A 16,892-nucleotide genomic window follows, 5' to 3' on the forward strand; every position below is an offset into this window, starting at 1 on the left:
ATGCATAGGCCTGAAGAATCGCGGAATATTCAGTGTAGCTTAATCGCCATATATATTTTATAACTTACTACCTAGCTCTACCTACGTGTTGACTACTGTTAAAGTAAATACTTAAAGTTTACGCATAAAATTATACTTTCGTATATTAATGTGAGTAAATAAAGTAGTTATATATATATATATAATTATAACTATAACTATATATATATATATATATATATATATATATTTATTTATTTATTTATTTACCAGTGGTGAAAAAACCGGACTAGAGTGCTCAATGTGTAGCCAGAGCAGTATATAAGAAATTTATTACAGTGAGTCCAGAATGAGTTTACATATTGTTTCAACTAGAGGAAGATCCTCAAAAAGAGGAAATATCCAACTAGCATCGTCAGAATTCATAGATGGACATTTTCTAAAGTTTTTTGTGGAATCTGTTTTATGTCGAAATCGAAGATAATTATAACAGTTCAATAAAAATGCTTTCGATTCGACTACAAATAATTTTCAGATGAAATTGTTGGAATTGGTGCGCTGAAAATGGTTTCACCTGAAGACGATTTAAAAGCGTTCGTGCTTCTTATGAAATTTTTGGTATTAGCTTTTAATGAGTATATATATATATATATATATATATATATATATATATATATATATATATATATATATGATGCTTGATGATGATTGCAAGGTCTTCACATACGAGTGCCACTCCCTCAGGCATTGGAAGTCCATGAGCCGAAAATGACTTTAGTCCTGCCGGCAAAATTCACACTCTCCAACAGACATGACAATGGAGATGGTCAGTATTATACATATATATATACATGGACGCATACATACATATATACACATACAGACACACATACATATAACACACATATATGCATACAGACATACACAAACATAATACACATACATATCCATACATAAACATAGACAAGATGGTCAATGATATACATACATATATAAATGCAAATATACATATATACATATACACACATGCATATCTGTATATGTATGTATGTGCATTATGCATTGTGTATGTATATATGTATATATATATATATATATATATATATATATATATATATATATACAACCATTGTATATTATTCTTTTTGATATTAGAAGAAAATGAAAAATTAACCTTTCGTAATATATATATATATATATATATATATATATATATATATATATATATATATATATATAGAGAGAGAGAGAGAGATAGATAGATAGATTGGTATATATTTATATACATATATACGTATATGTACTTTTAAATTAGTTTTACATGAATATTTACTTATCAGTACACATACATATGTATATTTTAGTCAATTACTTACAACTATTTCTATGAGAAGAGAATATTCTTTTTATTATCTTGACTCTCGAGTATATATCAGCTAATATCTTATATGTTTGTAGATATATTGATGTGATTCTCGATTGATTAACTGTGTCTAACCGTGTCGGATATATACTCGAGAGTCAAAACAATGATAAAAATATTCTCTTGTCATAGCCCTACTTATAACTCACTGGAGACATACTTGGACGATGTTGCTTTCGCAAAAGAACAGTATTTAAATTAGATATATACATATTATACACAAGTAGCAACTCGTTATCTAAGCATGTTTGAGTAAATACAACGTAACTTTATCATGTGATTCCCCGGCATACCCAGCAATTCCTTTGATCATAACTTGTAAATTGTCTATTTTTTTAAATTACATTTTCACCCCAAACAAGGCACATTGCCACTGTGCTGTAGGGGCAGCAACTACTGGGGCACTATGTTGGGGTTTGGGCAGCAAGATGTCGGTTCACGTTACACTTGAACTTCCTGATGTCAGTAGAGTTGCGGAGCAGAGACCTGCAATGGATTTCCAGAGTCTAGCGGTTCTAGGGAAGAAACTACTGGAGTAGAAAGAACTTCTACATCTAGGGATCTCTACTGTGTGGGGTGAGATTTAGCTGGCTGTCGGGTTTGTCGAGGGTGTCTACGTCGTGGGGGCACTAGTGTCTGCAGTTCGTCAGAGCATTCACCATTAAAATACTTGTAGAACAGGCAGATGGATGCAACGTTTCGTCGATGGGACAGAGGCTGAAGCTTAGATGCCAGTTCAGGGCCTATCAGATTGGTGACTTTCTTTTGAACCCTGTCTAGGAGCGAGAGACTAGCAGCAGATGCACCATCCCAAATGTGACAGCAATACTCCATACAAGGGCGAATGGTGGTCTTATAGAGGACACTTTCAAGTGTCAGTAGTTTTCTAGCACGGTAGAGAGTGCCTACCTTCTTCGCAGCGGCCCTGGCAATTTTTTACAATATAATTGTTCCAACTCATGTTTCCCGTGAACGTTAGGCCATGCAGTTTGAAAGATGTACTCTCGGACAGGGAGATACTGGCCATTGCTATTGGTGGCAGAGAAGGTTTCTTGTAATTATTGAAGGAAACCAGTCTAGTCTTGGCAGCATTTAATGTGACCATCCATTTTTGTCCCCATTCCACTACAGATTGCAGGTCATCCTTAGTGTTTTTGCCATTTCTTTAGTAATGTGTTCATTTGTTTTCCTGTCATGCCTGTTATAGAGTGTGGTATCATCAGCATATATACCCATCTCCGAGGCAGTTTTGTCGAGGAGGTCATTAATAAATATTAGGAACAATAGAGGTCCAAGGATAGACCCCCTGAGGCACTCCCGCATTTATATCACACTGTTTAGATGTACGACCGTCGAGGACAACCCGGATTTTTCTCTCATCTTAGAAGGATTTAATTATGTTTAGTATTCTACCAGTGATACCGCATGATTTAATTTTCCTGAGAAGACCCTTATGCCATACCCTGTCAAAAGCCTTAGATATATCTAGATTTACCGCTCTTCCCTCCCCCCTCTTTGTCCAGTGAATGGTATATACGTTCAGAGATTACAGTGAGGATTTCTGCTATGGAACGGGCTTGTCTAAATCTATATTGTTTGTCAGTCAGGAGTTTAGCATCTGTAAGGTGCATGGTTAATTATGGTCTGAAATATTTTGGCGAAAAGTGGGAGGAGGCTAATGGAGCGATAATTTGATGGGTCAGTTCTTTCGCCAGAATTCTTGAATACTGGTACCACAGAAGCAATTTTTCAACAGCCCAGAAAGCATGATTCATTAAGGCATTTGTTGCAGAGTTTGCAGAGAACTGGAGCTACTTCGTTTGAGCACTTTTTTAATAGCACAGCTAGGATGAGAGCAGGTCCATATGCTTTTGAAGTGTCAAGGTTTTTTATGATAGCATGTACCTAAGCAGGGGTGATTTTTAGATCGTCTAGCGTGGCGTCTGTCCGCAAAGGAAAGTAAGGCAGGAGGTGGTTGGAAGGGTCCAGTGTGGAGTTTGAGGCAAACCGGCTGGCAAGCATGTTAGCCTTCTCGGTTGCTGAGCAAACAACCTCGTGGTTGTTGGTTAGTGGAGGAATTGTTGATTGTCCATTATTTACTACACTGTTGTAGATTTTCCAGAAGTCACGAGTTCCTAATTTTTGTGCTTCGATGCGTTTTTTAGTGGTTTCAGTAAATTCTCTCTTAGCTGTCGCTATTTCCGTCTTAACGTTACCTGTTTGAACTGGACATGTCGGTTATATCTGCGGTATGCATGCTGCTTTTGAGCAATGGCAGTTGCGCAAGTAAAAGTAAACCATTGGGGAGAGTGGGGCTTGCTATAAAATTTCAGCATAGGAACATGTGATTCCATTGCTTTTTTTTAACCATTCAGTGGTCTCATTTACGCACTGTTCAGCAGGAAGAGAAAAGATATTTCCCCATGGGGCATCTCTGATCATGTCCTGGTCATTTTTCCGACCGATTCCGATCACGTGATCGCACGGAGAGGTGGGGTTTAGGAACAGTTTTTTTTCATTGTATTTTATATTCTGTTTAAAGTTTTCTGAAAAATAAAGAAGTAAAGTGAAGGAGTGCAAGTCTATTGTTTATTATTGACATTATATATTACCGTAATATAGTCATTTTTAAAAAAATAATTTCGCGTTTGCTACACACACACACACACACACGCACATTTATATATATAGTCTAAAAAAGCTTTGAATAAAAAAAATGCAAGAATAAAAATAAAGAATGCAGTTTAAATTCCCGGAAGAAAAAAAAATTAACTTAGACCTATCACAGACTTAGCACCTACATAATCCGATTTCTAAAAGGTTTATAATGACCAAAGAGAATTCATTTATATAAGGATGAAAAGAAAATAACGATGAAAAGAGAAAACCGTAACTAAAAGTTTGTAAATAGAAAACGAGGATCATCAGCTGCTTACCATCTAGCTGTTTCGGAGATTTTAAAATAGAACAGCTGTTAAATAAATGTCTCTCCTATGAATAAGTAAGTTTCAGATTACAAAATCCGTTCTGCGACATGTTAACCAGCATATAAATGCTATGAGAATAAAAATGCATAAAAGCTTAAATACCTTAGGTACCAGAAAGGCAAATAGATAAGAGGAAGGAAACCTAGCCATACAAATCTAAAACCCCAATATATAGTCTAAATAAGCTTTGAATAAAAATGCAAAAAACAAACAAAAAAAACAATGCAGAATATATATATATATATATATATATATATATATATATATATGAACAAATGATTAATAAAATATGTTAAAAGACATCTTGAAAAAGAGTTAAAACATATTTAATTTTAAAAAAGGAAGCACAAGATAAGTGGATAGTCCTTAATCCGCGGAGTTTCAAATAAATACTCTCCTTCTCATCAGAGGGCAGGAATTAGCAAAATGCAGGATCGGATTTTGCATATAAAAGTATTTAATGAAACTACATGTAAGTCACAGATCTTACTTGGTTAAAAAAAAGGGTGAGGTAAGGAGAATAGGAGGTAAAAGAAAAATGATAAAAAGATTTCACATGAATGGATAGTCCGGTGAAGGGTAAATATATATATATATATGAAGGGCGAAGGGTATATATATATATATATATATATATATATATATATATATATATATATATATATATATATATATATATATATATATATATATAACATAAGCTAAAACACATATCTCTTTGTATTTTGGCATATGTATTACACTATCGTTCCCGGAGAGAGTTACGATATCAAACTATAGGCACATGGAAATATCAACGCACGTGTCGATATGTCGTCGGCTATAACCAGCTGACATGGGTCGCGTCTTGAATCTTCATTGCATCGTTAGAGGTAACATTTCCATCATCGGCATTAATGGCTGGGACCTCCTGCTGAAATTGAACGTGTGTACAAAAGTAGCGAAAAATGCATTTTTATAAAAATATATAATTTATTTTACGTTTAACATTGGCGGAACATATTTCTTTTAAAGACCCGTTTAAACCAGACGCATGCAGCTAAACTGCTATGTCGCGTCGGCCGACCTCAGAATGTAAATCTCAACTGCTTAAAACGATACAATCATATTCAATTCTCTCTTTCAATGAAGAAAGAAAGAAACGGGGAGCGAAAAAGAGAAATAGAGATAGATAGAGAGAGGGAGAGAGAGGGAGAGAGAAAGAAATAAAGATTCATACATAACGCGTGAACATTGTTTTGTATTTGTGTACCTCGATAGCGAGTTCTTTTGGGTTTGACCTTTTGAATTCAGATCCTTTATACTTGGTTGAATATTATAAACAACTGTCAATTTTGGGTCGAGTCATACCAGATTGATATATTCTAACATTTTCAAAATTACAAAACAAGTGCATAACACATCTGCCCATCACAAGTACAGACAAGTAAGGCGCAAGGTTCATTAATATAGAACCCCCAGCTTCCCCAAACAGGACGTTCTCCAAAGGTGACCGTGATCTGACGAGTTGGTTTTCCAAGTGTAAAACCAGTCTGTTCCACATAAATCACTTTCACTTAATATGTTGGCACTCTTAAACTGGTCTCTCCCATAGTCTCTGATGTCTTTTTAAAAAGAATTCCGACTATAAAAATATCAAAGAAACCAATGCCAGCAATAGAAACTTCGGATTCATACGATATGATGATGATTATGAGGAATTTGAGTAACATGCGCATATCCTTGTTTTTGTAAACTCTATCATTTAAGGAGTATGCCTACTCAAATTTCCACTCTCTAAAAATAAAAAAAAGTTAGATACAATAAATTAAAAAAAAAAAAAAATTCCTGCAATTTTAAGTAATAAATGCTGTGCACGCATACACATTGAAAGTGAGTATCTGCTTGTTAAAATCATAAACTATTTAACTTATCATTTTGAATTATGGAATATGTATTTCAGACAACAGAGTGAGTAACCTGTACACATTTATTTGTATAGTTAATATCAAGGGCCGTGGCAGTGAGGCTGTACATTACCGTTCTCCAAAAATAATAGATATAAACTCTAACGAAGCCACCGGCACGCATGCAGCAGCCAACATATTCAAATGACCAAGCCGTGGTTTAAGGTGACGTCATAACGAAAGAAAGGAAGGGGCAAAAGATTGTTAACTACGTGCCGACTACTGCGACTTGGAAACACATGTCGATGCGAGTAGAAATTTTAAAACAAAATGTAATCCAATTTTTTTAAGAAAAAAAAAAGATCGGCCGACCATACGCCGTTTGATCAGCTGTAGACATAGAAGATGGATTTAGCTGCTTATTGTGTACGGGTAATTGCCACGAGAAAAACGCCGGGATCCGCCCATATTTTCGCTTGTTTGGAAAATTACGTAAAATAGAGCGTTAATAAATGCCTTTTGTTTCAACTAAAAAAAAAACCAAACAAACTCGAATCTAATTTCTTTCCTTTGTATTTTTGCGACAGTCCTTGCAGATGACGTGTCAGATCTGAGTTAAAATGTAACGGCTAGATTACGCAAAGCATGTCTACAACCGTTAGAAAGGCCGTCGAACGTTACGAAGCTAATGATACATTTATTATTTATAGCCGTCCTAAGACTCGTATTGTACTACTTATGCATTAATGTAAGCGTTAAACACTTTAGAAATAAATGTTAATAGAGCAACGCTGAATTGGTAGAAATATTAGGTTTTTATGCTATTCTTGTGTGGTCGTGTAAAGACACATAAAAACGTAGACAGACTATTAGATTATCTGTGTAGATTGTTACTAGCTCAAACTATTAGATTATCTATGTTGATTGTTACGAGCTCAAACTATTCAAATCCTGAAATCACACAATATCAGTTTCATTGCAACGTATTTGACCAAAATCAGTTCAAGTTCCAGCATTTCTCACCAATCTTAAGATAAGCGCGTTGATTCAGTACTTACTTATAAAGCATTAATCGTAATGGTGAAATGTGTATGTCATTGGGTCCATCTGTTTGTCTGTCCTTCCGCCTGTTTGCTAAAGATGATGTAAAAATTGATAATAAAAATCGAACAGTAGAAGGAGCGGTGACAGAAGAAATTAATGTGAGATACATTTTTTAATAAACCAGATCGCCGACCGGTCTTGCCAGGTTATAAAATACAGAAGTTTGAAAGAGACTTTTCAGCACACACACCGAGACGGTGACTAATATATATATATATATATATATATATATATATATATATATATATATATATATATATATATAGTAATTTATAAAATATATATGGCGATTAAGCTACACTGAATATTCCGCGTTTCATCCACTGTAGGATTCGTCAGGCTTATGCGCTGTCGAAGCCTGACGAATCCTACAGTGGATGAAACGCAGAATATTCAGTGTAGCTTAATCGCCATATATATTTTATAAATTACTAACTAGCTCTACCTACGTATTTAGCACTTTTGAAGTAAATACTCAAAGTTTACGCATAAATCTATACTTTCGTATATTAAATTTGTGTGAGTAAATGAAGTAGTTATATACATATATATATATATATATATATATATATATATATATATATATAGTTATTTATAAAATATATATGGCGATTAAGCTACACTGAATATTCTGCGTTTCATCCACTGTAGGATTCGTCAGGCTTATGCGCATAAGCCTGACGAATCCTACAGTGGATGAAACGCAGAATATTCAGTGTAGCTTAATCGCCATATATATTTTATAAATTACTAACTAGCTCTACCTACGTATTTAGCACTTTTGAAGTAAATACTCAAAGTTTACGCATAAATCTATACTTTCGTATATTAAATTTGTGTGAGTAAATGAAGTAGTTATATACATATATATATATATATATATATATATATATATATATATATAGTTATTTATAAAATATATATGGCGATTAAGCTACACTGAATATTCTGCGTTTCATCCACTGTAGGATTCGTCAGGCTTATGCGCATAAGCCTGACGAATCCTACAGTGGATGAAACGCAGAATATTCAGTGTAGCTTAATCGCCATATATATTTTATAAATTACTAACTAGCTCTACCTACGTATTTAGCACTTTTGAAGTAAATACTCAAAGTTTACGCATAAATCTATACTTTCGTATATTAAATTTGTGTGAGTAAATGAAGTAGTTATATACATATATATATATATATATATATATATATATATATATATATATATATATATGACCCAAATAAGAAGAGTATGAGTGGAACACCCGTGAAGGCATTTGGAATTATTTACATTTCCACCTCTCGGGAAACATGTAACCAAAATGGACTGCGAAAATGCCTTTATACATTCTGAACACATTTGAAATATATTTTGAATATTTTGCACTTTGAATAATTTCTGAAGAGAATGCAACACAGAACGTTTGAAACGCGTAAAAAAACTATTTCAATGATTTCAAAACATTATTACAATGATCTAAATATTAATTTTTATATGAAAAATCAAAACACGGAATAATAAAATAATGTTAAAAAACACATAGCTATTGTTGGTAACCATTCTTATATATATATATATATATATATATATATATATATATATATATATATATATATATATATATATACTAGCATTTAGGCCCGGCGTTGCCCGGTTGTTTGGAGGTGTATCATATTATGGCCCCTTAAAATTTAGTGCTTGGAGCTCAACTCAAGTTATTAAGTAGATCCATGTCCAAGGAACCTATATCTAAAATTTACAGTGTTTTGACCCAAAATGGTCGGAGGAATTCGGTAGAATTCTCCAAAGTCAAATCGTTGAACTTTACCCCCTTACCGGTCAAATTTCTAGCCGAAAACGAATCACATCGATTTTCCTAAATCTCAGTACCGAGTATAGCAAATTTTGTGTCTGTAGACTTAAAATTGACAGATCTATTGCGTAGGGAAATGTACACAGACAGACAGATACACAGATACGCAGACACACAGCCACAAAGACAGACACACAGACGCATTTACTTTTATAGATATACTAGCATGGGTGTCCGGCATTGCCCGGGTGTTTGGAAAAAAAGTCAATTATTTTAACTTTGACACCTATTATGACCGCGTAAAATTTATTGTTTTGGGCGCAAATCAAATTATTAAGTTAGATCTATGTCCAGGGAATGGATATCTAGAATTTCGAGTGTTTAGACTCAAAATTGTCGGAAGAGTTTGGTAGCGTTCTCAAAAGTTAAATCGTTGAACTTTTACTCCTTAACAGTGAAATTTCTGGCTGAAAACAAATCATAAAGATTTTCCCAAATCTCAATACATTGTATATCAAATTTCAAGTCTGTAGATTTTAAATTGACAAAGTTATTGCATAAAGAGCAGGACACAAAATGTTTTAAATAATAATAATAATAATAATAATAATAATAATAATAATAATAATAATAATAATAATAATAATAATAATAACAAAGACTTTGCTGGCGAGGACTACTATTGACCGTAACCAGTTATACAATCCTTTTGACATTTTCATCTCTATTTTTCTCGTTATGTACTGAATATTTGTTAATAAAACTTACATGAAATATGTTCCTTATTAGATTTTAAAGATGTTATATTCTGAAAGAAGTTTAAAAACAATTAATCTAAGAAAGTTATTTAAAAGTTTTTGTTAAAAAATCCAGATTTTCTCATTATTCAGACCTGTATTACAAAGAGGGGGTTGGTAAAAATGAGATGGGGTGTGAGGAGAGATAAAACTGAAACAGAGAGAATATTCAGACCTGTAATAATACAGAGAGGGTGTTGCAAAAATGAGTTGTGGTGTGAGAAGAAATACAAACTGAAATAGAGAGAAGGAGAGTTTTAAAATATAATTTTAAAAAGATAAGATACAAGTTAGAAAAGCATTTAATCTAAGGCGTGAAAATTGTTAAACAAAAGGTTTTTAATATAGGCTTTAAAAATAAAGGTACAAGATTCAATTTACAATTTATTTATCTTCAAAGTACACTTTTATAAATTTTACAAAGTAAGGTATAAAAATTTAATTTAAATTGAATAAAAAAAATTACCTTGGATTTATTTTATGCAATGTACATTCTGTTGCAATTCAAAAACATTATCTTTCATCTAGCAATTAATGATATAGATATAAAATATTCAATGATTTGTTAAAAAAGTTCAACAGAATGTACATCACCTTTAAACAGTATATGTGTCAACGAATCCTTACAGGGATGAAAAGGGGAATCTTTGTATAGCATAGTTGCTATATATATATATATATATATATATATATATATATATATATATATAGAGAGAGAGAGAGAGAGAGATAGATAGATAGATAGATAGATAGATAGATAGATTTACCATTTTTTCATCTTAGTTTTACATGCACCCACACCACACAAATGTACGATATTCTCTGTCTGTCTGTCTGTCTGTCTGTCTCTGTCTCTGTCTGTCTGTCTCTCTCTCTCTCTCTCTCTCTCTCTATATATATATATATATATATATATATATATATATATATATATATATACTAGCTGGTAGCCCGGCGTTGCCCGGTCATACAATACGCTTATACGTGATATTTTAATTTATGCAGATTGCATGTGTAGTTTATAGAATCAATCCTCTGTTGATTATTTTATATCACGAGGAATAATTTGCCCCTTAGACTAACTTGTTAAAAAAAAATGAAAAAGAAAAGAAATAATAATGATAATGTTGTTTATAAAATTTCTGTCTGTTTGTTTACAATATCACGTCAGTTGATATTTGCGACTGACCATGAATGACCTGATGTTTTGTTTTAAAATATGCAAACAAAGAAGGGATTTGCCGCGTATTTAATTCGTACTTCTACTTTTATTGTGAATTGAACTTATAAATTGGAAACTAATTATAATATACAGAAGACAATATATTTTTGTTTAGAAGAAGAAATGATTTCCTGGAGTAATATTATCTCCCTTTGACAGGTGTAACGTAAAATATTCCTCCGTAAAAATAATAATTTTTTTATCTATAAGAAAGAAGAACTATTTTTATGATCAGATTTCATCGCTTTTCGATACTTACCGGATAAATTTCTGTACAAAACATATCCAAGTAGACTGATAGATATAAAACTTGCAAAAGATAGGCTCAGCCGTTTCGGAACCTATGAGGAAAAAACTCTCACACACACAAAGTGACTTTTATTTAAGAGTGTATATATATCTAAAGGCTATACGTCTTCCTGTCTCCATATTTTCAAATTCTCTGCCGAAACTAAAAGTCGCAGAGCGACGCCAGGAGCCTCAAATGATTGTTTTTTACGGACTGTTCTTTTATGTGTCTTTAGCCGGTTAAAATGATTTTTAAGGAGTCAAAATTGTTTTTTGGGGGTCAAAATTGTTTTTTTGGGGGTTAAAACGGTTTTTAAGGGGTCAAAATAGTTTTTTGGGGGTCAAAATTGAAAAAAATCCTTAAGCATTTTCTCCATTCATATTAGTTTATTTTTAATTTTTAATCAGATTATATTCGTGTCACGTTGGTACAGCAGTAATATCACCAGCTTTGAATGCTACTGTTTTGTTTGAGATTCAGGCTGATGGTACCCAAACACTTTTTTTTGTACTTTTGAAATCACGACTCTATAATAATATATACAAAATCTGGACAAATTTAAATATCATATTAAGCATATTTTACGACCGGGACAAGCAGGGCGCCTCAACTAATATATATATATATATATATATATATATATATATATATATATATATATATATATATATATATATATATATATTAGCAAAAGTACTCGTCGTTGACTGAGTTCAAAAACAGACTACAGAAAATGGACTCTGATTTATGAAAGTATGATAGGTTATGAAAAGGAAGGGTTGTAAATTTGGGTTGAATTTGGGGAATCAAAACTAAAGCAAACTATGATGAAAGTAAAAATAAAATAGATAAACCCCATAATTTATTACACCATACCTGTTCACACTGAAACACTTATCACAATATTCTGTGGATATATATTAAAAAACCTTGTTAAACTTTGTGACATATTTCCATTCTATGGAGGTCAGGCGCGAACGAACACTCCATAATTTTATTATACCATATTTCTTCAAACTGAAACATAATTATCAAAGTATACTGACGCAGATAGATATGAAAAGTCTTTATTAAAGTTTGTGCCTATTTCCATTCTATGGAGGCTAGGCGCGAACGCAGACCCCACAATTTTATTATACAATCTCTATTTAAGTTCAAACATACTTATCAAAGTATTATTATGTACATCTATATCAAAAACACTTGTAAACGCTTTTTTTTAATTTAATTTTTTTTTTATTTCCATACTTTGTGGACCAGGCGCGAACGCAGACCCCACAACTTTAATGAACCACCGTTCTGCCAGATCAAACATACCCATTCCTGTATCTCGATACATCTTCTATCATTATATGTAATCAGTTTTTTAAAATAGTCAACCATATAGGAGCCTATTCGTGACCAGATACACACACAGACACTCAGCTTTATATATATATATATATATATATATATATATATATATATATATATATATATATATGTGTGTGTGTGTGTGTGTGTGTGTGTGTTGAGTCTATTCATCGGAATCGAAATCGGGAACCGAAAAAATAGGAATTTTTGGGGGTATCGGAATCAGAAAAATTTGTGCCTATTTTCCGATGTTAACAACGATTCTTTTAATTGACTTTTTTATTTGATTTTCCTTAAAGAAAAATATTCTGCCGCTGATAGTAATACTAAAATAGTAAATATTTGTTGATATTTACCTATTAGTAAAAATAAAATCGATAGATCATCCCTCACAAGTGTATCCTTATGTTTAAGAAAATATCTGCACATTTAACATGTGTTTTTACGGTAATCGTGAAAAAAAAAAATAACAACTTTATAGTTAAATATGTACAGATTTAGAAAGAATCCGAATCGGAATCGGTAATTGTATCGGACTCAAGAATCTAAGGCGGAATCGGTAAAAATACTGGAATTGTTCCATCCCTAATATATATATATATATATATATATATATATATATATATATATATATATATATATATATATATCTGTAGAAATATATTTTTCTGGTTATATATCAATCCTTATATAAGAAGCTCAATGTGAATACAGAGCAATATATATAATGAATAAACAAATTTATATTCCAAAGTACATGATGTTAACAATTCTGTATTTTATTCCTTTACGTCAGTTGATTAATACAGTTCTTGAAAGTATCCGTTTCATAGCGAACAATCAATAACTTGATTATTTTATCAATCAGTGGATTTATTTTGCCCTTAACTTATCAGAAGAAATAGCAAAAACCAATCCACCAAAAGGAATTAAAATGTGATACAACATGGTAAGAATCCGAAATTTGGAAGAGAAGCTGCAGTTACCTTTATATTTTTCAATTACGCCATCTTGGATTTTAATCAAAGTCATTGAATCCCATTCTTCGTATTAACCATTTAATTAACTTATGAATCATCTGACAAAACAAACTATTTAATAACTACTATATTTATTAATTTTATTAAATCTCATTTATGTCTAACTACTTCCGATAATAATTTCACCAAAATATACGTCACAAATTACAGATTAATATACATGTCCTTAGATACGAAACTAAAACTAATTAAAAAAAACAAACTTTTATTAGAATAGTCAAATGCTATGGTTAAATAATTATCCGGAATAGACGTAAAAACTAATTCAGACCAGATTCAATCACCCCGTGAACACAAATACTAATAATATTTAATATTATACATTACGAATATATATATATATATATATATATATATATATATATATATATATATATATGTATATATATATATACATATATACATACATATATACACATATATATACATATATAAACATATATATACATATATATAGCCACATATATACATCCATATATACACATATATACATACGTATATACATACATATATACATACGTATATACATACATATATACATACATATATACATACGTATATACATACATATATACATACATATATACATACGCATATACATACATACGCATATACATATACATATATATACATATATATACATATATATACACATATTTATATATATGTATATATATATAACTACTTAATTTACTCACATAAATTAATATACGTAAGTATAAATTTATGCGTAAATTTTAAGTATTTACTTCAACAGTTCTCAATACGTAGGTAGAGCTAGTTAGTAAGTTATTAAATATATATGGCGATTAAGCTACACTGAATATTCCGCGTTTCATCCATTTAAGGATTATTCAGGCTGAAGAATCCTAGAGTGGATAAAACGCGGAATATTCAGTGTATCTTAATCGCCATATATATTTTATAACTTATTTTATATATATATATATATATATATATATATATATATATATATATATATATATATATATATAATACTAAAACTCTGCTAATCACCCATGCTCGCCTGGTTACATGTTTATATATTGAATGATAGCGGTCGAATAATACGAGAAATGGTGAGAGGTGGATATGGTGGTAGTAGTAGTAGTAGTAGTTGTAGTAGTATGATTAGTACATTATTATTAGTAATAATTAAGATAAGAGATCGATTATAACAAGATTACATGAATAAATAAATGATTTAAAGAAAACAGACCAGGAAAACGTGTATTTTAAAGAGTAGCATAAATATAGAAGCATCTAAACCCCAAACATTTCATATAATTTAAAATTAGGCGATAATTCAATAATGGTGAGTTATAGCAGGTTTTGTAATCGAGCATTAAAATAATACGAAACGGGTTGATGTGCTGTAAAACAAGCCCGTCAAACTGCACCAAATGGCCCGCTACACAAAAAATATTTCAGTCCACTTTGAAACTGAAGAGTGTCACGTGAGATTGTTTACTTGCATATTTCTGTCGGAGGAGAGGTGACAGGTAATGGATAGAGAAGGTAGTAGCAGCAACAGAAGCGATAGGGAAGAAGAGAATTACGTTTATAAATAAATTATCGAAATAAATAAAACGAGGAACAATTAACAAAGTGAAAATTTAATATCTACAGTAAATTGAGTCGATATGATTTTAAACAGGCAATCGAAATCATTAAATTAAAAATTGTTTACAATAAGTTTTGTATTTTGACATTAACGAATTGATATTCCGTAAAACAGATAAGCCGTACTGAAGTAAATGTTTTGAATAAATGCAGGCTAAAGTTTTAGTTTTCTTTTATAAATTCTGATAACATACCTAAGTCCTACTTGCTAGGCAAGCGATAAGTAATAGCTATACCTGACCTATATTATATAATGTAAAGTTTTGTTTGGTATGTAATAACAAAGAGTTTAAAACTCTTTAGTAAGGAAAATAAGTTAGTCAAAAATGCCTCTTAATTTGTTTTTCTTTTTAATTTTTACATAAAATTAACTGATGTTAGTATATCGAGCAAACAAGCCTATTCATAGAGTTTTAGTTAAAAATGTAAACTGTCTTACGTTTGTAGGTCAGCTTCGTAGACATTTTTTCCTTGCGAGAGATTAAGTTTTATCAGGAGTGGCAAAACTACTTGTAAATAGAACAGTTGGTCACATCTCGTGTGACTTAAAGGAGAAAGAGATACGCGTGCGTTTATCAAAACTCTGATATTCGTGAGCTTGAATTATGTATTAGTACTGTGCGTTTCTTCGTCTCTTTAAAATTCTAGGGACAGGATCTTTCAAACTTATACCTAGGTTCTATTCGTTGCATTTAGACTATCGACTACTACCACCCTATTATTGCTAATAATAATAATAATAATAATAATAATAATAATAATAATAATAATAATAATAATAATGTATATATATTAATATTAATATATATATATATATATATACAGTACTACTGCATTACTGTATAATTTTCTGTATTCATTCAAACATGATAGGCTACATATGTGCATACATGTTTTTAGACTGCATCAGACAACTAATACTAACTAATGATCTAGTAGTGATTGAGTTCAACATAACAACTGAATACTGTATGCACACATGTAGCTGATAATGTTTGTGTAAATAAAGACAATTTATTGCACGTAAAAATATTATCTGGATTCAATTTGTTTTCTGATTTTTTTTTAAATGCAAATTATTGATCACCAAATAAGACAATTGAAATAATTAAAAATAATCATCTAAAAACTAATACTTGAATTTCTATTTATATATAAAACGCACTTTGCTGTGTGTGTCAGTGTATGAGTTCGTTTCCTATGGATTTCGAAACGGCTTCGCCAATTTCTTTTCATTTTACATAAAGAATATATGAGCCTGAGGGTGTTCGTAGACCACTTTTGTATCGGGATGACATCGACAAGTATCGAAAATGGATAATCGAAAAAATCCTATTGCAGAAGGAACGGTTTGATTTTGACCTAATTAAACATCCGTA

The 16,892-nt window shown here is 31.3% G+C and overlaps 1 protein-coding gene across 2 annotated transcripts in view; it reads right to left on the reverse strand.

Moving 5' to 3' along the window:
- The window catches only part of LOC145258135 (molybdenum cofactor sulfurase-like), a 1,297,067-nt gene extending 1,280,951 nt beyond the window's left edge, over positions 1 to 16,116 (reverse strand). The window contains exon 1 of one of the 2 annotated variants that reach the window (XM_080115880.1): positions 15,953 to 16,116. In XM_080115880.1, the coding sequence (XP_079972006.1) occupies positions 15,953 to 15,977 (25 nt within the window). In that variant the 5' untranslated portion in view covers positions 15,978 to 16,116. The remainder of the gene's footprint in view (positions 1 to 15,952) is intronic. The other variant, XM_080115879.1, reaches the window with a different exon arrangement.
- Between the last annotated feature and the right edge of the window lie 776 nt (positions 16,117 to 16,892).

This window comes from Euprymna scolopes, chromosome 33 (genome assembly GCF_053919585.1).
Source record: "Euprymna scolopes isolate OS-2025 chromosome 33, ASM5391958v1, whole genome shotgun sequence".
Lineage (NCBI taxonomy): Eukaryota > Metazoa > Mollusca > Cephalopoda > Sepiida > Sepiolidae > Euprymna > Euprymna scolopes.